This window comes from Loxodonta africana, chromosome 26, assembly GCF_030014295.1.
Source record: "Loxodonta africana isolate mLoxAfr1 chromosome 26, mLoxAfr1.hap2, whole genome shotgun sequence".
Taxonomy (NCBI): Eukaryota; Metazoa; Chordata; class Mammalia; order Proboscidea; family Elephantidae; genus Loxodonta; species Loxodonta africana.
Genome location: NC_087367.1, coordinates 756,440 through 780,386, shown reverse-complemented (window position 1 = coordinate 780,386; position 23,947 = coordinate 756,440). Strand labels below are relative to the sequence as shown.

The 23,947-nt window shown below is 40.1% G+C and overlaps 1 protein-coding gene across 5 annotated transcripts in view; it reads right to left on the bottom strand.

The window, feature by feature from the left end:
• Positions 1–4,278: 4,278 nt before the first annotated feature.
• XPO1 (exportin 1) overlaps positions 4,279–23,947 on the bottom strand; it is a 42,639-nt gene continuing 22,970 nt past the window's right edge. For all 5 annotated transcript variants that reach the window (XM_064276981.1, XM_064276982.1, XM_064276983.1 and 2 more), the window contains 21 exons: positions 21,873–21,934; positions 21,599–21,643; positions 19,405–19,586; positions 18,454–18,502; positions 18,252–18,371; positions 16,920–17,048; positions 16,066–16,224; positions 13,857–14,054; positions 12,569–12,707; positions 12,204–12,385; positions 11,963–12,119; positions 11,721–11,884; positions 11,302–11,436; positions 10,783–10,966; positions 10,368–10,474; positions 8,799–8,993; positions 7,792–7,960; positions 7,120–7,254; positions 6,880–7,039; positions 6,692–6,788; positions 4,279–5,313 (listed from right to left, as the gene is read on the bottom strand). In XM_064276981.1, the coding sequence (XP_064133051.1) occupies positions 5,167–5,313; positions 6,692–6,788; positions 6,880–7,039; positions 7,120–7,254; positions 7,792–7,960; positions 8,799–8,993; positions 10,368–10,474; positions 10,783–10,966; positions 11,302–11,436; positions 11,721–11,884; positions 11,963–12,119; positions 12,204–12,385; positions 12,569–12,707; positions 13,857–14,054; positions 16,066–16,224; positions 16,920–17,048; positions 18,252–18,371; positions 18,454–18,502; positions 19,405–19,586; positions 21,599–21,643; positions 21,873–21,934 (2,915 nt within the window). In that variant the 3' untranslated portion in view covers positions 4,279–5,166. The remainder of the gene's footprint in view (positions 5,314–6,691; positions 6,789–6,879; positions 7,040–7,119; positions 7,255–7,791; positions 7,961–8,798; positions 8,994–10,367; positions 10,475–10,782; positions 10,967–11,301; positions 11,437–11,720; positions 11,885–11,962; positions 12,120–12,203; positions 12,386–12,568; positions 12,708–13,856; positions 14,055–16,065; positions 16,225–16,919; positions 17,049–18,251; positions 18,372–18,453; positions 18,503–19,404; positions 19,587–21,598; positions 21,644–21,872; positions 21,935–23,947) is intronic.

Below are 23,947 nucleotides of genomic sequence, written 5' to 3'. Positions count from 1 at the left end.
TAGACTCAAAGTGGAGGAAGGGCGGTCTGTGAAGACTGAGCTCTCATTCGGGTTATTTACTGCTTTGTTTCATCAAAGCTCGCATGGCCTGCAAAATGTCCCTTTTTTTTATGTACCACCAAGAGTGAGGAAACACTGCCGGTTCTGACACAGTATGTTTACGGCAGCCCCACAAAACGCATCAACTGGTTCTAGCAGCCTCTCTCTTTTTGAAATTTAACTTATTCAGGGATATTTCACAATCTCTCCTGAATAAAACTGAATTGCTTGATATTTGGTAGACAATTCTTTTGCACGTATTTTGTGGGCATCTTCTTTGCTGAGGTCCCATAAAAAATTTGGTTGTCGCTTTGTAAGAAAATATGTAATTGTGGTTATCCCCCGACAAGGAACATTTATTTGCTTCCTTAATATCAAATTAATGTCCTGTTTTGTGTGCCTTAGTTCACAGACAGTAACATTTTATTTTGTCACTGAGCCATCATTTTGAAGACCTTTCAAGTGGCAATTAATCTCACAATGCACACAAGCAGCAATGGCCAAATTCACACGTGGACAGGCAAGGACACTTGTCAGGAGTTCTGCCTGGCCCCTGGGAACAGTAAGATGCCATGGATTGTAAGATACACCCTGAGTTCACACATCGTGAGACATGAAGGAGGGCAGCCAGGGTTCAGTGGTGGAATTCTCGCCTTCTATGTGGGAGACCTGGTGTCAATTTTCAGCCAATGCACCTTTACTTCGTCTTTTCAGGGAGGCCCTCTCAGGGCACCCTGTTGAAAAGGGCTAAAACCTCCTTCATTTCTTCCTCCTTTCAGTGGTAGAATTCCCACCTCCCACGCCGGGGACCAGGTTCACAAGTGCAGCCACCACCTATCTGTCAGTGGAGGCTTGCGTGTTGATACCGAACAGGTTTCAGTGGAGCTTCCAGACTAAGGCAAAGTAGGAAGAAATGCCAGGCAATCTGCTTCCAAAAAATCAATGAAAACCCTTCAGATCACAAAGGTCCAATCCTGTGGTGTGTGGAGTCACCGTGAGCTGGGGCTAACTCGATGGCAGCTAACAAAATATGAAAAAAAAAAAAATCCTAAGAGGCATGTTTGCAAAGATTTATTTATATCTCATTCTTGCAACCATCCTGGAATATAGCTTTAGGATCTCATTTTTCAGGCAAAACTCATAGTTCAAATGATTTGTCCAAGAGTCCATAGTTAATTGGTATATCTAGACTAAGACTGACTTATTCACCACGGAAGGGAATGCCAGTTCTTCTCACAATTCATGACAATCAATTGTGACAAACGATCCTTTTACTTCTAAAAGGAGCCCTGGTGGCATAGAGGTTAAGAGCTCGGCTGCTAACCAAAAGGCTGGCAGTTCGAATCCACCAGCTACTCCTTGGAAACCCTATGGGGCAGTTCTACCCTCTCCTACAGCATAGCTGAGTCAGAATCAGCTTCATGGGAACAGGGTTTTTTTTTTTTTTTTTAGATCTCAAAACTGAATACAACTCAACATTTAAAATGGCCGTTATTGGAATGCTTTCCTGCCAAATACGTGGAGATTCGCCCAAACACAATTAACATTCAATTAAGCAAATTCCCACCCTAAATTTAATGTCTTTTTTCCACTTTTAGCCGTTATCTTTTGTTTGCTCATTACTCCAGCGAAAGAACCCTCACGCAAGGAATTGAAAGTTTACCTCTGATGAGATCCACTTTAAAGATATAAAACACTTAGCAAATTCGATATTTTAGTTCTTTTTAAAAAAAATCTTTATTGTGCTCTAAGTGAATTTAGTTCACTTCTGAATTACTTTTTCTTTCTATTGTTTCTATATTTTAAGCATTGAGGGAACGATTTTGTCTATAGCTGTAATTACCCTGTTAATACAAAGGTAAACTTTTTTTTTTAAATTAAACCCGGGGAAAGGCCAAGGACATGTCTCTGAGTTCACTGCTGCCAATTCCAGCATCTGGAAAGCCAGATACCAGTCAACCTGCAGCGAGACATCCACCCTAGGGGTCCGGAGTCCCATCTGTCAGGAGTCGGGGATGGGGGAGTCACTCCCAGTGACATGCCCCCCAACTTGCAGTTTTGGGGAGAATCACATGAGTACAGTTATCAGCCGCTCAATTTCAGATGGTTTAATCAGAGAACTCTTTTCCGTGGTTATCTGCATGTGACCCAGAAGGCCCAGCAGCACCCATGGCATGTTCCTCGTTTACCGTCCCACAGAGGAATCTCCTCAATCACAGGAGCCCGAGTCTGTTGTTTTTTGGGTGCAGCAGTTTCAGGTGATTTCAGTTTGGCACTAATGTTGGGGCTGGAACAGCTCATAGCAGACAGTAACAGGCAATCAAAGTCTGTGAACTCGGGATTCCCAAAAAGCCAGCGGTCTTCGGACTTCCTTCAGCAGCATCCAAGCCAAGACCCGCAGGGTCAGATACCTACGCTCCCAGTCCAAGCGACAAGCTAGGATTTCCTAAGGCCTCTCTGTCAGTCTTAAGAGTTCACACTGACCTACTCAAAACATGGACATTAGGTCAGGATTATCAGGCTAAGTCTAAGGCTCGGATGGAGCCCTGGTGCCATACTGGTGAAGAGCTCAGGCTGCTAACCAAAAGGTCAGCAGTTCAAATCCACCAGTTGCTCCTTGGAAACCTATAGGGCAGTTCTACTCTGCCTATAGGGTCGCTCAGTTGGAGTATACTTGATGGAACACAACAAGGTTCAGACATCTGATTTCAGAAGAGGTCATTAGCAACCAAAAAACGCCTTTTAAAAAACATTTTTATTGTGCTTTAGGTGGAAAGTGTAAACTTGCTTTTAGCAGCGATTGAGTTCCCAATCAATTCTAATTCAAAGTGGATTAGCCTGGTTCCCAAGCCAAAGCTTGGTTCCTTACAACACTAGGGGTCTGGGGAGTGGGGAGAGGAAGGGACCCCCATCCAAGGCCACTGTGGAAGGAGAGACAGTTACAGCTTTTCTTAGCTAGTAATCTGGACTTTATAAGCTAATGCAACTAGAACCAACAATATGGACCTAAACTCTTGGTTAAATTTATCAAGGAAAAAGCCAATGAAAACCTCTTTAAAAGATATTTTTAGGTATGGACCCAATAATAAATCAGTAAGCCCAACTCAAATCTGAAATTGTAAAAACATCAGGTCTACCACAGGCCTCTGAGAAGCAAATTGTTTCCAATTCTCAAGTTGTATTTAAATTCTCATTTGCTGATGCAGAAAGTTCCACTATGTTATTCTTAACTACCCCAAGCTGGCCTGACTCAGTGACCCTACGCACAATGGAGCAAAGCACTGCCGGGTCCCGAGTCATCTCCACCATCAGGTGTGTCTGTTCGCTGCCATCACGCCGGCCCCCCGGCTCCCAGTGACCTCGTGCACGACGGGAACAGGCAGTTGTGATCCACGGGGTTTCACCGGCCAACTGTCTGACGTAAACTGCCAGAACCTTCTTCTTAGCCTTAGCCTGAAAGCTCAGCTGAAAATTTGCCCATCATCATAGCAACACATACGTCTCCACTGACAGGCAGTGACTACACATGAGGTGCATTAGCCCAAAACAAAAAATTCAACCTGGGTCTTCGGCAGGGACGGTGACAATTCCACCACCAGCCACCAGCGCCTCACTGTAATCACGTTCCTGCTGAACACACAGAATCAGGTGCGCAGCAACCACAAAGCCACCGGTTCCCAAACACATGAAGCAGCAGTTGAGATGCTTCGATTTGTCCAGGGTCAGGGGCTACTTTAATCCCCTAGAAGTTGCATCATCCAAGCTGGTTTCTTTCCCCACTCAGCTCTATGTTTTATGTGTTCTCCACACATCTCACCCCGGTCCCTCCAGCCACCTTAAAAAAGGGTTTGACTTTTAAGGGACACATTTTAAAAGAATACAGTTAATCAGGAGTATCTGGAATGGTTTCCTGCACCTCTGTTCTCATTCTGAAGCTAGTCCCTAGGCTTTATTACATTCAGCTCCTAACCAGATCAGACAAGGATAAAATGTAGCCTCCAATCCCAAATACAGGCAAAGTCAAACTGTCACAGAAGGGATTTGTTTCTTGGGGGCCAAAGGTGTAACTTAGAAGCATGTTCACTTTACACAGCTGCTGCCTTCACCCCTAACAATAAGCATAAAATTCTATTTGTGAATCAACAAGATGTCAAACTTCATTTAAAAATGTTATCTGATGCTTAAACACAAATAACCACTTCCATTAATATAGGAATAACTGAGCCAAAAGAGAGAAAATAAATGTAAACCAAGTTTATTCTGCTTTTTAAGTAGTGTTGTTAAAGCACTACAGCTTGGTAAACAGTGTAAATTAGTACAAGTCATCTCAAAAGCCAGAGTTCTGTTTTGTTTCTTAATGAGTTGTTAAAAAGATGCAGCCTAGTCTAACAGGATAAATATTTTTAACCATTTCACTTCGAGTTAATGAAGGCTCACAAATGAGCAACACTCCTCATTGAGGAAAACAAAAAGCTGTTGTCGACAAGCGACAGCACACACACACAAAAACAAAACAACTGTGTAAAAATAACTGACTGTGTTCCCATATTTCTTGAAGTCGCTTTACAATGGGATGATATGCACATGATCTTGCCGTACAGACTTGCAGAACGTGAAGTCTCGACAAACCATTCAGTCCAAAGGGTGCCAGCTTCAGACGAGGCAGCACCGTAGCCTTTTAACAACGCAATTTGTTTTACTCATTACCTTTTCTTCTAGACTGAAACACAGGCTAGAAAGAAAATGCTCCCTAATTAAAAATTGGTAGTTTACAGGAAAAACTGTGTAATTGTATAATCTTGCATTAGAATTTACAAGTATATGTTCAAATCGAATTTGCTTCCTCCCCCCATCCCAGCCACAAAATGGGCATGAAGTAAAATTTTTAAAAAATGCCTTAATTTTCAACTTCATGCAAACTAAATAAAGATGACCAAAACAAAAGCTTAAACAATGGAAGAATATTTCACAGAAAATTTCTTATACAAAAAACACATAAGAAAAAGGGCCACTAGGTGACATTTCAATTTACAAATTGGCATCATTTTGGTCGACAAATATCCAGATGCTGCTTTCTTCTGCCAACAAGAGTTGTACAAAGAACAAAAAACAGCAAGACTTCTGATTTTAATCACACATTTCTTCCGGAATTTCATGTGGATTAAGGATGCCAGGGACAGACATTTGAAGCTTATGTTTCTCTTCCTGAGCCTGTCGAAGCGCTGTCTCTCTTTCTTCCAAAAACAGATCCGATGTATCTTCACCTGCAAACTCCTGTGAAGACACACAGTTGGAATGTCGCCATGATCAACTTCAATTTGGGAAAATGGCTTGTCTCACTAGCCTCATATGCAGACAAACAGAAACTATCCATCAAACGGCTGGGTTTTAAATTATGGTACACTGACACAATGCTACGTAGCTGAATTAAAAACCAAAGGTGTTACTTGAACGAATAGGTTGTGGAAGAGACATGTATGAAATATAGCCGGTAGGTAAAGATGAGGAGCCCTCGTGGTGCAGTGGTAAAGCGCTGAGCTGCTAACAGCAAGGTCCAAAAGTTTGAACCCTCCAGCCAGTCTGCTTCCATAAAGATTTCAGCATCAGAAACCCTACGGGGCACTAGTTCTACTCTGTCCTATTGGGTTGCTATGAGTCAGAACTGGCTTGACGGCAACAGGTTTGGTTTTTTAAGGAAAGATTCCAGCGAGATGTATCTCCTAAGGCTAACGACAGCTGTTAAACTGAAATTGGCTGTATCATCACCATTTTCATACACCGCTGTGCCCTCCAGTCGATTCGGACTCACAGCAACTCCATGTGACACAGTAGAACTGCCCCATCAAGTTTTCTAGGCTGTAATCTTTATGGGAGCCATCTCTTTCTCACATGGAGCCACTGGGTTTGAAACTCCAACTTTTTGGATAGCTTAACTGTTGCGCCACCAGGGCTCCTTCGTATAGTACGTCTAATTTTTCATTCTTCTTTGCATTCTCTCTGCACTCTGTGAATTAAATGGGTTTACACTTAACCGTTTTTACAGTAAAAACCAAAACGATTTGTATTTTACAGGAAAAAACTCGAAGGTTTACAGCCCTAAGATCTTATGTGACCAGTTCTTATTCAACAGTCATGGTTAAGATCATTCACAAATTACTTCTGGGTTTTACAGACTTTTTGATTTCTTTAAAACAAGATGATACAAGGAAAGTTCTTCCCGTTAAGCCTGAGTAAATAAAACACTGCAGCCAAAAACAGGTTGCCTTCTGCTCTCATGTTTCCCAAATGAATTCTTCACTCTCGTAGAACAATAACAAAATGGAGAAAAAATCCTAAAAGGAGCTACCAATGTGTTTCTTTCCCCCATTCCATTCCTTAACGTCTGTGGGATCCTTCACCTACCAGTTCTGAAACAGACATTTAGATGATCTAAATGAATTACATTAATAACAAGCTTCCAAAAACATCCCAAACCTAACCTCTTCCTGGCCTTTAGTTTTTCATTCTATAACCAGTCTCAGGGTCACTGAGTAGTACACTGTACAGTATAAAAAGACACTGATTTTCTATTACCAATGAAGTGATTAATTTTACCACGCAACAATTAAGTGATCACAGTAGTCTTAAGATTTCTGCAGTTGCAAATACACACCTTTATCTGTACTAGGAAATCCCTAAGATGCTCCTTGAAAGCAGGAATATCCTGATTCAGGCTGAAAAGTCCTGTCACAAAGAGCTTAACTTGAGCACTGCAAATCAAAACACAACCATCAAATCATCACTGTACTGATTTCTTTTTAAAACTAAAACATATTTAAGTTGATTATCAAACATACTTACTCTTGTAGATGAGGGAACGCAGATTTAAGGAGATTAGCCACATATTCCTGAATAAACATTTGGTTGTTAAGTGGATTTCCAGGATTTAAGGGTGTACTTATTTTTCCTTCTTCTACCAGATTAAACATATACGCGAGAATTGACGCGTGCATTGTTAAACCTGTCGGTGTGAAGAAAAGAATTAACTACACGATGTGGTAATGGCTGGAACACCAACACCCTGATGGCTGATATTCTTACCAGCAGTATGTGAGGTGTCTGTCACAACAGAAAAGATGTGCTGAAGGATCTCACAGAAATAGGTTTGATAGAAACTCTGAGCTGCAGCTTCCTCTTGTGCAACATTTTGTAAGAGTGTAAAAAGTATCTGTAACCCTAAGAGACAGAGAACACGGAAAAGGTGTCACAGAAGCATAACATTCACGAGAAGACTTCAGCGTTCGTCAAGCTAGCCACATTCAAAGCCCACTCTCCCTCTTTTCTGCTGACAACTAACACAATAATCTGCCTACGTTAGTGATGGAGATCCACTAAAAATCGATGCTTATTTACAAATAATCATCTAATTAATGACTACTGCCACCTTTCTACTATTTCTTAAGTCTTAGTTAAAATTTACTTCATGCCCCCTCCTGAAACAAGACAGTTGGGGACAAGGAACATTCAGTCACCGGCCAGGACTTGGAACTCCATCTCAGTGATGTTCCGTCTACCTTGAACCCAGGCCCGCCTCCCGTAACTCGATCTTGCCTATGGACACACTCAGACACTTGGTACCCGCAATCAGAATGCTGAAAAAAAAGAAGTGTTACCTACCTATGTACAATTACACACATCTATCTATGTTGTCTGTAACAAGCGGTTCTTGAACTGGCAGGCAATGTCAACCCAACACCGTTTCCACGTATTTACCTGTATCCGCGACATTCCTCATCGTATGTTTGAAAGCCCAAATAATGGAATCCAAAACAAGTTTAAACTGTGCAGGTGGAATAGCCAGAAATGCTGGGAAACAATGAGAATTGACAGCCTGAAGTAGTAAGAAAAAGTTTGTTCTGTGTTCAGGGTATTCCTCAAAGTCCTAAAAATAAGTGGTGGGAACAAAACAAGAGTTTCAATACCATTAACTCCGGAGCTTAAATCAGAGGTAAAAAGCAAGCCAGCCCTAAGACCTTCCAAGATATACTGCCTCCTGAAGGGTTACCCCAAAGAAAATCTAATTCACACCTATTAAGGAATGGGAAGCTACCTACTGTGACATATATGAATCACCAAATCAAAGGAAGAGAAGGTCACCTTAACTGATAAAAGGATGACTTGGCACGTGTAACTTAAATGAGAAACATAAACCCCCTATGGCCAACCTTTTAGTCAAGAACTCATCAAAACTCACAGAGAAGAACTTCCAATTTTCTCCTAACTCTAAGCCTATTACACTACCACTCTTTTACAGTGACTTTGAGATTACTAACAGACTAGAAAAAAAATACAGCAAGATGTTAACCATTGTGTAAATTTGTACACTTCACATTTACATTTTTTTCTTCCTGGCTGATGTGTTTTTCAATTTTTCTTACGAGCATACACTATACTTTTATATATGAAAATAGTAGACCTAACTTTTCGTTGATTTAGACAAATTAATAACATTAAGTTCTTAGAAAAATATCTGATGTACAGTTTTCAATAAATGCTAGCTGTTGTTCGAAAACCTGCTACCATCTAAATTCACTCTTTTTTGCTGTGAAGATCTTTATGTAGTAGATTTAAAAACCAGTCTTTTCCTGATCTAAATATTCAAACATTTAACTTTAAGGGCTTAAAATTCTGCTACATTAGTAGACATTATTTTTGAGTTCAGGAGTTGTAAGGATATACCGTAAAATTTCCATGATATAACCGAAATGTAAACCACATACCTTATTTATCATATTTAACGTGCACTCAAAAACAGCATCAAATATTTGAGGTATCTCTGCTGTTATGTGTCCCCCTAGCTTGTTGACAATAATAGCCATGGTGCTAAGGACTTCTGGTTCCCTGGCAGCTGGGACATTTCTCTGATAATCAATGAGAACTGCATCCAACAAAGGAGGAACAAAATTTTCAGCTACCTGTTGAAGAAAAAATTGTAAGCTAGGCACGCGCTTACTATCGTAAGCAACTAGGTCATTGCTGCCTGTATGATTTAGGCTGACCATCAGAAGAAAATGAGAAAACTCTGTGCTTTGATTAGGCTTTCCTACATAAACACTTTTTAATCAAAAAAGAAACCAGAAAATCACGTTCATAGGCTAGAAAATGCCACAGACACAGCCGAGGTTCAAATCCCTCTTACAGTAAGGAAGCTGAGGCCCAACATGAAGTGACTGGTCCCAAGGTTCTAAAAATGCTGTGAATGTGGGATAATAACCTAAAAAACGGGATGAAGTCTCTCAAACCATGAGAGCAGAATTTCTTATATGGATGGTAAAATCTATAGGAACCAAGGAACTCAATCAAACACTAGTCAACACCTGCTCAAAGAATTGTAACTTAATGAATTCTAACTGGAAAATATTTTAATAAATAACTCTTGTAAATTACTGACTTCAAAATTCTTTCAATTCATCTGACCTTCTACTTTCAAGTTTTCGATACAGTCAAACCACGACATGTTCCAAAGTGTTCAATGTTTATGCAAGCAACCTGCAGAACGGCATGAGAGTTGTACTCTGAACAAGCTTCCTGAAAAGTATTTCCTAAGGAACGATATTAAAAATTCAAAATTATCCAAGCAAACAGCACACCTGTCGGCCACTACTTCAAACAGTAGTGATAAGAGAACAGGGTATTTTTGGTTCAACAGCCCCAAGGCTCAAGTGGAGGAAAAGGTTTAACAACAACAAAGCTAAAAACAATTCATGTTTTTTCAAGTTGACGCATATTTCCCTTTCTGGAAATCATGTTAAGACTAAAAGGAGCAAGAGCTAAACGCGTTCACAACTTCAAGCTGGAAAGCACCCACTTTACAGCAACGTCTCTAGAAGACAGCACCTAACTACTGGTAAAGAACTTCCATAAAACAGAGTGCGACAGAACAGCCCCGTACGTACACGCCTAAATGAACTTCCATGAGACGGAGTGCGACAGAACAGCCCCGTACGTACACGCCTACATCGCCTTTTAATCATCTAAACGTGTAGACAAACGCAGCTTATTGCAGCATCAACTCAAAAAAAACACAACAGAAAGTCAGACACGAGTCTTTGAACCATTTTGGTCAGGTCTGAACCCCAGCTGAGAGGCTCTGAATTTCTAACAAGTTCCCTGCTGAGAACTTGCATCTGCCCCCAGATATACTGAATCAGCACCTGCATTTTAACAAGACCCCCAGGCGATTCTTATGTATAACTTCTCGGGAACGTGTTAGAAAGGCAAATCCTCAGCAGGGGCCGGATCCAAAGGCGCGGGTCTGAAGCCCGGGTTCGACGATCTCTTTGACTCACCATCTGTGGATCGCTGGAGCGGCTCACCCACCCGGATATTAACTTTAACGTCTCCCTTTTCACTGTCCGCATACTTCTTATCAGCGGCTGTTTCGTAACCATCTCGCCTGAAAAACAATCCAGCGGAATCTAGTTCGACACCTAAAACCGTACAGTGGCAGTTACGTGTGCTTCAGGGGCCATTATTCCCATTTACTGTTAAAAACCTAGAGCCAAGGTGAACTTACTGGGAAAACAAACTTTAACACTAATTCAAAGGGGAATACAAGTGATTAAAAAAAAAAAAAAAGTCAAGGGTTATGTGGAATAACAGAAGAATTAATTTAAATCTGTGAAAAACACCGAGTGCTTGAACGAAGTCACTGAAGGTAGGCTGGCCTGCTACACGCCACTCTGAGAACTCAGCAGTACCTACCATTAGCTTGGATAGCTGCAGAAATATTTTCACTGAGGCACTTGTATACATTAAGCATATCTAAATAAATTCTTCCAAGCTGAATTACAAAGGGGTGTCCAACAGCTCTGCAGGCTCTCACATTTGTTTTTAATATGCTACCAAGCTGCTTGACCGTTTCAGGATCTTTAAGTATATCCACATTCTGCAAAGGAAGAAACAAATTCCAATTGCCAAATTTAACTGCTGAAACAAAAAATACTTCCCATGCCTCAAACCACCATCACACTTATAACCCTAAATCACAAAACACAGGTGTCTTCATCGCTCACACCTACTCAAGGATGGAGTGCAACAGTCTTAATTTATCACCTAAAAAAACAAAAGAAAAACACACTACACGCAATTTTATTATGGGCAAAACCACACAGAAAGGCACCTGTAGATGAGGTATACTTATCAAAAGGACGAAATTCACCTTTTTAAGTAACACTGCCTTCTCCAACCCAATTAAAACTTTAATAAGCAGTAATAACTTACTTTGGTCGCCTGCTGGATTATACTGTCCCACACTTGATTAGGGAGAAGCATGTATTTTTCTATCAAATGTTCTTGTACTGTTTGGTCTGTCTGCGCACCAATCATGTACCCCACAGCTTCATAAAATGTATGAACCTATTTTAAAAGGCAGATGTTTTACATTCATATTTTTATTCATGCTGATAAAACATAATATATATACACACACACACGCCATTTACATATGTGTTAGGGACATGTTATATGAGCAAAGACAGCAGCCTGACAAACCTCTGGTAAAGCTTCTGCCTCCCTATCTAACTAGAGACACTTGGCCTGAACCCAGCAGTGGCATTCCTTCCACTCCCATCTTTACCGCTGACTGAAAAAGTGATTTTTGGGGGGGGGGTGGGGAATAAGACCCGCCGTGTTTCACACACCTGTTGAGGCTGAAGATCACATATTATCGTGTTAATGTTGTTCAGAATCTCGTCAATAAACGGCATCACTTCTCCAACCTGAACCTGAACGAAATGTCTGCGGCATTTCTGAGCTATTTTAATGAAAGTATCACAAGCCATGTCCTGGACTCCATCATGGGTCTCTAACAAAACAGAAACATTCATCTATTTTGTTCAACTAACATAATTATCATAATAATATATATTAAATAAAGACTTACCATGCATGAATTCAAATAGCTTGTTAACTACAGTCTTCAAAAATTTCCAGTGAGCTCTCAAGAATCTTGGATATTGACCTACTATGTACATGATATTTGATGCAATAATAGCTTTATTATCTTTGCCTCTTTTCTGTTCACATAATCCTAATAGATCCTGAAGAACAGACAAATTTTGGTCACGTACGGTAACAAGGTGCACCGATATAAAGGCTCTCGTTCAGACGTGCCCCCTGCATACCTTTATAACGGTAACAAGAAACCTCTTCTCGTCCTCTTCATGCATTGCCCCACTAATGGAGCCTATTGCCCAACACAACGTATTCAAATTTTTCCACGACCACTCTGTACCGTTCACTTGATTGTGAAGCTTCTCAGTCATTATCCTTTCTGTATCTACATAATCCAGATGAGTAAGATAAACTACAGAAAGGGAACAAAAAGGTCCGGATGTTTGAAATGCGAACTGATGAGGCAAAAAGATGATTTACTGCTAAGGAACAGCTGTACATTATTAAATACAAAGATGGCCATTAACAGATTCAGAAACTACGTCTATCGTATTTTCTAAAAATCACTCATCACCCCAGAATGAGATTAACTTACCTAATGTTTCTCTCATATTCTTATACAAGTTTATGGAATCCGTATCCTTCATGAATTCCCTCACAACTTCTCCCTGATCATTTTCTACAACCAATACTTCCTCTGGTTTAGCCATGCGACTAACCATCAACAAACGGACCTATTCGACAATAAACCAATGAATAAAAATGTGTTAAGATTTTTTTTAAATCAGCCACATCAAATCTAGAAATGCAACCACCCCTCAAAATTAAGGTATGCACTTACCATCACCGTACCAAACAGAATGATTCTCCCAAGTTAAGAATAATAAAATGTAAAGAAACAAACACTTAAAAGGTAAGCCTACAACCAATGGCTCCCAAACTTTCCTATGAATAAGAATCACCTAGAGAAATTAAAATAGTTTCCTGAATCCCATCCGCAGAGAACCCGATTCACTAGACTGCAATATCCATTTCTGGCAAACTCACAGGTGATGCCAAAACGTCTGGTAGAAGGATCACACTTTGGGAGCCACTGTTCTTAAACTGGAAACCCTGGTGGCGTAGTGGCTAAGTGCTATGGCTGCTAACCAAGAGGTCGGCAGTTCGAACCCGCCAGGCGCTCCTTGGAAACTCTACGGAAACTCTATGGGTCAGTTCTACTCTGTCCTATAGGGTCGCTACGAGTCGGAATCAACTCAACGGCACTGGGTTTGGTTTGGTTTTTTGGTTCTTAAACCAAGGTGTCCTGGTGGTGCAGTGGTTAAAGCAACTGACTGCTAACTGTGAAGTTCGAAACCACCACCAACTCCAGAGGAGAAAGATGGCGGGGCAGTTTGCTTCATAGGGATTTACAGCCTGGGAAACCAGCGGGGTCGCTGAGTCGGAATGGACTTGATGGCAGTGGGTTTGGTTTGGTTTTTGGTTCTTAAACCGGAGTCCTGGTGATGCAGAGGTTAATTGCTGGGACGCTAACCGAACGATGGGTGGGGTTCAAGCCCACCAGCCATTCAGAGGGAGAAAGATGTAGCAGTCTGCTGCTGTAAAGATTTACAGCCTTGGAACCCTATGGGGCAGCCTACTCTGTCCTACAGGTTCGCAAGCAGTCAGAACTGACTCCAAGACAGTGAGTTTCGTTTGGTTCTTAAGCCAATCCTTTTCATATTCTAGTTTTTAACCTTCATGAAGAAGTTGTCAGATTCTTTTTTTTAACACATGAATTTGGACTGATTAGCCAAAAAATAAATGCAAATATGTGCATTTAGCTCTCAAAACCCCGAAAGTAAGCAGCAGGAAGAGCATTCAAACCTATGCTTTACTGTTACCTTGGACAAGACGGGCAAATAGAGCTGTCTCCTGGGAGGAACATCGAAATGCTGACTTCCGGACAGCAGCGGGGAGGCCGACGTGGAGAACGGGCTTTCCCTGTAGAGCTCAGCTGCCAGGTGATTCCAGTATTCAAGGCAGATCTTGAAGATTTCTGTCTCTTCTACTTCTGATACCAACAACATATAGTGAAGGGCCTACACATAAGACCAAAACTATTAAAATAATCCTTAGACACTATTAACCAACCGTAAACTGTCTTCCACTTGCTACTTCAATGGGAAATAAAAATCCATGTTTTGTTGAGATTTCATTATTCATTCAATAGACTCTAAGTTCTCTGGGAGTAAACTGTGCTTTCTTCTGACACACACCAGAACATCTCAAACACCTCTCACACAGCTGTTAATAAACACATGTTTTAATCAAATCTCTTATGGAAGTATGGAGTTTAAAGGCCTTTGGTCGAAATAGCCGAAGGTGGAAACAAACCCCAACGTTCATCAATGAATGGATGGATTTAAAAAATGTGGTATATTCGTAAATGAAATATTACTCAGCCATAAAAAGGAATGAAATATTGATATACGTTACAACATACACGAACCTCAAAAACTTATGCAAAAGGTTCACACGTAAGAAGAATCAGTCCTTGATTGTTATGAGGGAGGGGAGGTGTGGGGATGGAAAAACACTAAATAGACAATAGTAAGTTGTAATTCTGGTGAAGGGTAAGAGAGTACACAATACTGGGGAAGCCAGCACAACCTGTACAAGGCAAGGTCATGGAATGACACATCCAACCTCCCTGAGGGACCAAACTGCTGCGCCGTGGGCTGTGGGGATCATGGTGTCGGGAACATCTAGTCAATTGGCCTAACATAGTTTACAGAGAAAATGTTCTACATCTACTTTGGTAAGTAGCATCTGGGGTCTTAAAAGCCTGTGAGCAGCTGGCTATCTAAGATACTCCACTGGTCTCATCCCTGTGGGAGCAAGGGAGAATGAAGAAAACCCAAGACACAAGGGAAAGATTAGTCCAAAGGACTAATGGACCACAACTACCACGGCCTGTACCAGGCTGAGTCCAGTACAACTAGATGGCACCCGGCTACCACCACTGACTGCTCTGACAGGGGTCACAATAGAGGGTCCCGGACAGAGCTGGAGAAACCCTGAGAATACGGCTGCCCTTTTGGCTCAGTAATGAAGTCATTCCCGGGGTTCACCCTTCAGCTAAAGATTAGACAGGCCCACAAAACAAAACGAGACTAAGGGGGCACACCAGCCCCGGGGCAAGGACTAGAGGGCAGTGGACAGGAAAGCTGCTAATATGGAACCCAAAGTCAAGAAGGGAGTGTTGACATATCATGTGGGTTGGTAACTAATGTCATAAAACAGTATGTGTACCAATTGTTTGACGAGAAGCTAGTCTGTTCTGTAAACCTTCATCTAAATAAAGGGGGGGGGGAACCTTATGCTAAATGAAAGAAACCAGCCATAAAAGGTCACATATTTTATAATTCTACTTATATAAAATACCTACAATAGGTAAATCTATAAAGACAGAAAGCTGATTAGTGGTTGACATGGGTTGCGGGGAGAGGAATGGGGACTGTTTAATGGGTTACAGGGTCTTGCCTGGGGGTGATAAAATGTTTCAGAACTAGCCAGAGATGATAGTTGTCCAATATTATGAATATATTAAAGGCCACTGAATTGTACACTTTAAAATGAATAGTTCTATTATGTGAATTATGCCCCATATTAAAAAAAATCCAATTTAACTGACAAAAAAATAAGTTTTTACTACATAAAGGCACTATAGAAATATAGTGCTTAATTTAAAGAAATACAGACATGTACGCAGAAACAAAACCGGGCCTCGATTTAACGTGCCAGCTCCACTCAGTCAGGGAGCATCATATCACAGTGTATGATGAGACTGAAGACCAATCTATCTTCCTTGTCAACATCCCTTAGGAATTTTCAATTTTGATTATAAATTGTTGGCTCTGGCATTACGAAGAACACAAAATCAGGAAACTTGGCTTGTAACTGTAATTCAGTACTGACAACTTGTTATTTAACATACACAGACAAGTAACAAGGCATCTCAGAAGGTACATACATTCTGGGGAAAAGGCAGACTTTAAGAGTTACCATGCAGAGAAGAACTGCAGGAACCAAAGGCTCCACCAAGCCTACCTCCATCAGTGTCTCCCTGAGATTTAGTCTTTTTTCTATAAGCTGACCATGTTCCTTAAGAAAGGTGCAGAGAAACAAACTGAGATTTTGAATAAAGTTCTGTTCATCATCTTTTCCATTTGAGTACGCAAGTCGAATGTTAGTATTTAAAGGAAGCATCTGCAAGTTTAAAAATGAACCATTAGTCTACATCTTATTAAAACAAAAGGCAGGAATAAGAGCTATGATTCCATCACCCTTTTACTAACATTGAAGCGTTAAGAGCAGAACAGCTTACTCTTCACTAGAGCCCCGTGGTCTGCTACACACAGTACAGTTTGGTGGGATTTAGTGACAACTCATTGCAACTCTGAGCCTCAACTTCTCAGCTTCCTCCCTCGCAGTAAATCAATGGCGTCTCTAGGGTCTCTCTCTTCCAAGAATCTTAATTATATCAATACGGGTTTGACAGAAGGAATCAAACTAATGGTATGACCAATGGTAATTTTTATCCAGTGGTTGGTGTTCACAAGTCTGTTTGAAACAAGAGTCTAGAGTACAACATCAACGTGTGAGTGCAGGAAATGTCTCCTGCACTTCAAGAATCAAGGTCGGCAGCAGAGCTGATCATCAGATCCCAGGCTGCCCAGTGTCTGTCCAGCTTCTGAATTTTATAGAAATGAACTGCCACAATACTCCCAGAACCTGTACGTGAAGGAGTTTCAGAGTGCTCACAAAACTCACAGCTTACTGTTGATTTTATGTATAAACATACAATAACCTTATCACAAATCTACTGTAACTTGTGCTAAAATGGTTCAAGTCCAATCTAACATTTTCTGAGGCGTTAGCTGTTGGAGACAGCGTCGCGTTACCTGTTTGAGCTGCATCATTGTCAGTGTGAACAGCGTCACGAACTGTTCCTCATACTGACTGACGCTCACACCAGCAATCTCAGTGAGGCACTTCAGAGAGACATTTCGAAACATTGGGACATTAAGGAACTATTAAAAAAAAAAAAAAAAAAAAACATGAAATTCAGTGGCATGAAACACAATTTAAAATTAACTTAAAAAAAAGGAGGGGGATTTAACAATCAAGAACACAGGGATGCAAAAGATACAGAGAAATGGGTGACGAGTGTTTTATTTTGCACACATTTTTTGAGGAATTTCACCATTCACCCAACAGACAATGAATACTGTGGAAGCAAACTGTGCTTTCTTCTGATGTCCTCAAAGTTGCCCAGTGGCTTTCCCAGAACTTACAACACAATAGGGAGGTGACCTTTTCTGTATTGTATAAACAGAACCCAAGATTTACAACTGCTTAGAATTTTAGTTGACGGATAATATACTTAGAATACGTAACAGTGTGGAAAAATTGGCTCTTTATTATTGTTGAAAAAGCACAAAAATGACGTACTATTTGTGGACAGCAATTCGGTAAGCCTCAAAAAACCTTAAAAATGGACAAACCTATTGAGCTGATAACTGCATGTATAATTTAAATGAAGTAAATACTCAGACGAGTGCAGAAATATCCTATGTGTAAAAACGCTCCCACAGCTCTGCTGACGATAGCAGAACCGTGTAACTTAACTGTCTATCAATAAAACGGCGGCTCTGTTGTGATTATATTGTAAATCCATATTAGAATACTACACTATCGACCTTGAACTACAAAGTTCAAAACTAAGTTATAATACAGTCTGCTTTTATAACGTCCCAATTAAATACATAATTTATTATAATTGCCCAAAAAAATCTGTAAAGATAATACAACCAAATGGTAACAGTAGTTATCTCAAAGGAACAATTACAGGTCTTGATATAACATGCTGCTACTTTAAAATTATCAGGGGAAAAAAAAAAAGACTTTCCAATCTGTAGAAACTTGACTTACCTCACTGTGACATATACTCAACTAAAAGATGACCATATTAATCAAATCCGTGAATTTTTTCACACCGAATTCCTGACTTACATGGTGCAAGTGGCAGAAGCCAGTATGGAGACCCATCTCAAACAACTACTAGCTGTAACTGTGGAAAAGTACTTAAGGTTTCCGAGCAGTTTCCTCGTTTCAGAAACAAAGTTGGTTCTGATTACAAATGCAGAAAAGTTTTTCTATATGAAAGAGCTTTGAAATGAAAAGAATAACGTGACTATTTAGTGATAAATATAACTGAAATGTATTTACTGTACCTTATAAATTAACGTGCTGATTAACTTGGTCTCAAAAATATACCCCAGTGGAATCCAGTTAAGAAATCTGAGCAACGTTTCCAAGGTTGCATGTACAAGTGGAGCATTTTGGGAATTTTCCTATGACAAACACAGACTTGTAAATAATTAACTTCCTACAATGTTAACTGTTAGTTTTCAAAATGAAATTGAAAGCACTCACCATCACAAACTGACACAGCTGAAATATCTGTGAGAACTCATTGCACATGCTACAAAAAAAAATGATCAGATTCAGGAGACACAGAAATAAACATCGTGATTATATACTTACAAAAATGATTTAAAATCGGAACAATCTGGTTACCAAAGACTCTAGTGACTTCTATTTACGCACATCAGTAACTTCATCAAAATCTACAAAGCTATCAAAACGAGGCTTTGTGTCACTCTGTTTGACTGCTGCAAGAGCATTTCATTTCATTTCTTGGGAGTCTGGGTTTTTTTGGCCATCCTTATTTTACTTCAGTCACTTCAGCCAGCATCTTTCAATGAAACAACTGCAACAAAATTCTCCAGAACGAGGGAAATGGCATCGGACATGACGTACCCAAATCCTGAAATGTGCTTAAGTACCAAACCAGAGGAAAAACGGTGAATTCTGATGGTGTGAATATATAAAGGTAAAATTTCACTGGGTTACCAATGACTAGAGCAAATTCTTATTAAGTGGGAAAAAACAGTGCACTTATAGTTCACCCTGGTTGTTTTCTACAAAGACAAGTCTGCTCTGTTTCTGGTGGTGCCTACAGGGGACCTGACAAGGAGCAGGCCTACTCAGAATTCAGCAGGGGTCTGGACACAAGTCACCTCCCTGGAAACGGTCACTGCATCATAAAATAGGTCACAAGGTCATTCCTGGGACCTGCTGAACTATAATCCTTTAGCATGAGATGTAAGAAATTTATGAGCTCATAACTATTAGCCCCTCACACACTCTCCAACCCTCCAGATTTATATCATCAGCCCCACCTTTGGGGCCATTTAACCTGTAGTTCAAAGCCACTGTAAGAAATTTCTGATCAGTTCCTTCGATATTTAAAATTATCACCAAATTACTTAAAATCATTTGAGAAATGACTTGAAAACTCTGAAACAAAGTAAATTTACTTGCCTGTCTTTCAAATGCTTGGCTTTCACTTGGGTTATCTGTCCACTAGAGAAATCAAACACTTCTTCACTTAAGAGTTTAAGAATCACCATATTATTCTGACAGAGACTTTCACTGGTCCTACTTGCTCCAACAATGTCGCTGATAAAAGTTGGCCAGTGTTTGGGCCATTCTTGTTTCAGTATCTAAAATAAGACACAAAATGTAATTTCATTTCACTTGTCAAAGGCAAATACAACACATCAGGCATAAATACCAGCCACTTTCCATGCTTCACTCTTCAACAGGAAAGGTGCCACACTCCCCTATGCACACTGGGTAGAGAAACCAGAACACAGCCCGTGGATACCTCGTAAGCTCCCTTTATCCTATCCTAATTAATCGTCTAATCAGGATCACAATGTGTTAGGATATCAACATTTGCTTGGTAGGTATGTGCATATTATCCTAGAAATCTCAAAGACTAACTCTTAAAAGAAAGCTAGAAACTTAGGACAACTTCATAGGAGCAAAAGAATACTTTCTTATTATTTTTTCTCAACGGTAAAGGGTGGTACGCAGGTACACAAGACACATTTCCATTGGCTGGAGCCCAGGCCTTGAAATGTAGTACAGCTTGGACATACAAATTTGGAAGAAAGGAGGTACCGCAACCAGGAATACAGTCATCTTTGACCAAGAGCCTAACAGACCGAAGGGTTTATAGATGCTATTTATTAAGTCTGGACTGTATGTTTTCTTGGACTAGGGATTTTCCAAACAGATCATTCACTAATGCTGTTGCTGTGTGCCACTGAGTCGGTTTCAACTCACAGTAATCCTACATGACGGAGCAGAACTGCCCCATAATGATTCCTAGGCTCTAACCTTTATGGGAACAGACTGTCAGGTCTTCTTTCCTTGGAGTTGCTGATGGGTTTGAACCGCTGACCTTTCAGTTAGCAGATGAATGCTTAACTATCGTGCCACCAAGGGCTGTAAGTGGTTAAGCAGCTACTTTCTTCCCCTTCTCTCTCCCCAGAAAGCCCTCAAGTATAAAGAATCCAGTTCAACCTAGTGAAAGCCCTACTGTTCTGGGAAACTCAATGTTTCCAAATTTGTTTAAACAGGAAAACGTTCTTCTCCTTGCATACCCATTAATTTTCTCTGGGAATTTTCTTTATGTACCACTACAGAAACAGGTAGATATAAAAATGCAAACTAAGTGCACAGACAAATAAGAAGAATGAAGAATTCTAAGGCAATGACATTTGAATTAGGGTTTTGACAGATCTCATATAAAGAACACATACGCAACACCAGGCAAATGACAAAATTACGAACAACTCAATATAAAGGATAGGTTTATAATATTTGTCATGGCAAACTAACAATTTCAAACACTAGGCAATAGGTTAAATATCATAGTTATCACCAGGGCTTCTAACCGGTTCTGCCTGGTTTAATCATGGCTAAGCAGGCGTCACTACAACAGGCTCGAATTTTAAAAATTTGGGTGATTCGCCATGGTACCCAGAATGGGAAAAATTACGAGTCGAAGCCCAGCTAGAAACTTAATCTCCCTCTCAGAAAACAGGGACGGCATACACGTTGCATAGCAACCAAATCTCTTGCCCTCTGATCTTCAGCAGATTTGGAAACAGCGCGTCCCATCTACAAGTGGACATCTCACCATGCAGCTTTGGGTGTGTCCCCCTCTCAGCACTCCTGCCAACAACCCAATCTCAAGCATCAAGATCCTGAAAGGGCTCACGACACCTCTTCCGAGTCACCCATCCCAGGGTTCCGGTTACAGTGGTGAATCAAATCGTAAAACTTCAGGTCTGTTCCTGTTTTCACTTCGTCAGCCATGACTGACCTAAGTCAAACAGGTTCTAAGCTCCGGTTATTACTAGACTACTATTAGTACTTGGGAGCCCTGGTGGCGCAGTAGTTAAGAGATCGTCTGCTAACCAAAGGGCTGACAGTTCGAATATGCCAGCTGCTCCTTGGAAATCCTATGGGGCAGTTCTACTCTGTCCTATAGGGTCGCTATGAGTCGGAATTGACTTGATGGCAATGGGTTTACCGGTACTTCTGGAAACTGTTAGTCTAGTTATTCAATAAACAACTAAGTTTGGACATTTTGTCTGAGTAATAAGCCTAACTGAAACATTTAGTTCTCCTAAAGAAAACAGTGAATCAAGTTAAGGCTTACCTGAACAAGAATCATATTTAATTTCCCGATATACACCTTCTCCTTCTAAGGGGAGAAAAAAGTTTAGATTAAACAAGAACCTCAACTAGGTATAAAAAATGAGAATATAAGCAACAGGCAATCCCCGTGATAAGTAATTTCAGCTCTACCGTAAATGACTGGGCACACATGTATGTTTACCTACGTCTGCCATGGAAACCAAATGTAAATCTAGCCAAAGACTCGGTATCTGAACCATGTTACTCTCTTCAAACAATCTCTGAAACACTCTTACCTCTACACAAGTCGGGTCAGATGATGTCTTGATAATGAGTCCAACAACATACTTTTTTATTCCTATTAAAAAAAATCACACATAAGGGATAAAAAGAATTGTTTAACACTATACAATATGGTAACAAATCTTCAGAACCAATGGCAGGGGGTCAGGGTAAAGTCAGATTAAAACAGGCTCCAAACCCATCACCAATGTTGGCATTAAAAAAATGCCCATCATTTTACTGTAATACTCTTTACTTTTTAAATTTTCATTTTCCATCAACAACAGAATACAGGTTAATATTTTTCAATGCTATACAACTAAGGCACACCAACCAATTTACCGAATCGCTTATCTGAGTCTCTGTGATTTCTAAATATAGAACACTGTAAGAGACTATGCGTTGTTCTCTTAAATTAACAGATACACGTCAATTTATTTTTATGGGTTAAAACTACAAAAACCCTGAAGATACAACTTTTAAGTATTAAAAAAAAAAACAAGTTTATGTGCAATATTTATAAATCAAGTTCAGATGTTACAGTTTTCTAATTTATTGTAATTCTAGCACTAATACCATGAATATAATAATTTTAATTTTTTTCTCCCATGACATGTTTGGTTCTAATGGTCTTCCCTTAGGAACACTTATTACAACCTGGTCTTTAAACTCTCAAGACTTCATGCCTTTGATTTTAATCTGCATCGTTCAGAATCTGCTGAGCATCTACAGTAGACCTATAGGCATCCCTTATCTAAAACTCTTCAGCGGCAAACATGTTTCAGAATTTTATATTTTTTTTGAAAAAACTAATGAGGCAACACTGCTAACTGAACAAATTAATATTTCCGACTATGTGGAATGAAGTCTATAAATTCTATCACATCTGTTTCATTAAGGCTTGTAGCCAAACCAGTTACAAAGATTTTCAGTGCGCAGAGCTTTATCAACTTGAAAATACAGATAAGGATTTGTGGAGTTGTGTGCTCCCAGGCTCACCTAACAAATGTGGAACGCTGGACTCAACTTTTACAACGAGAAGGGATTTGCTATGAATTTTACCCAAGAATTTTCAAGAAATACACCAACTCAAAGGTAACGAAATGCTTACCTGATTCTAAAACTACCTTAATAACACATGTAACAGCAGATAACACATCTTCAGAACCAATGAGAGGGGTCACAGTAATCATCTTCATGAGCTACAGAGTTAAATTCACTCTTTTTAAACTATGGTTACGTCTCATCAGTATTTGAAAATATAACTTTTATCACCTAAGACAAAACTGGCCATTTCCCACGTCCCAATTAAACAACAACAAAAAAAAAACCAAACCCCAGCTGCCATCAAGTGGACTCTGACTTATGGTGACCCTACAGAGCTGCACTCCACAGGGTTTTCAAGGCTGTGACCTTTCAGAAGCCAACTGCCAACCTTTGGGTTAGTAGCCTAAACTGAACCACTTAAACCACAGTATGAGGAAAGTTTAAAGAACTGCCTACTAGGTGCCAAAAATATCTTTACTGACTGTTAAATATAAGCAACAACAGCCTTATGTAAACTTCATTTACATTTTAAAAAGTCAGGTCTACATTAGGCAAAGACCACAGTAATAACTACTGTAGACAAGCTCCACTAATGAATACTAAAACCAATGGGAAAAAGTCTGAGGAAAAGTGTGCTATCACCCTGCATAATTCCAAATTATTTCCCCAAGATATTTATCAACTAGAAGGGGAAAAAGAGTAATTCTGTAAGGAGAAAACAAGCAGATACCACAAAAACTAACTCATCAACGTGAACAATGAGTAGTAAAACACAGCAATACCATGTTCCCCTGGTATGAGGGACTGAGGACACGCTCGTGTGGTGTTCTCACCTCCCCAAAACCCAAAAAAGTGAAACCTACCTCAACCAAATCACGACAAAACAAGAGACAAACCCAAATTGAAGCACACTCTACAAACCTGACCAGAACTCGTGGGAAGTATCAGGGACACAAAAGACAATTAAAAAGTCTCATGTATTAGACACAAAAACCTAACATAATGTAGGATGATCATGGAACAGAAAAAAGGATATGAGGGA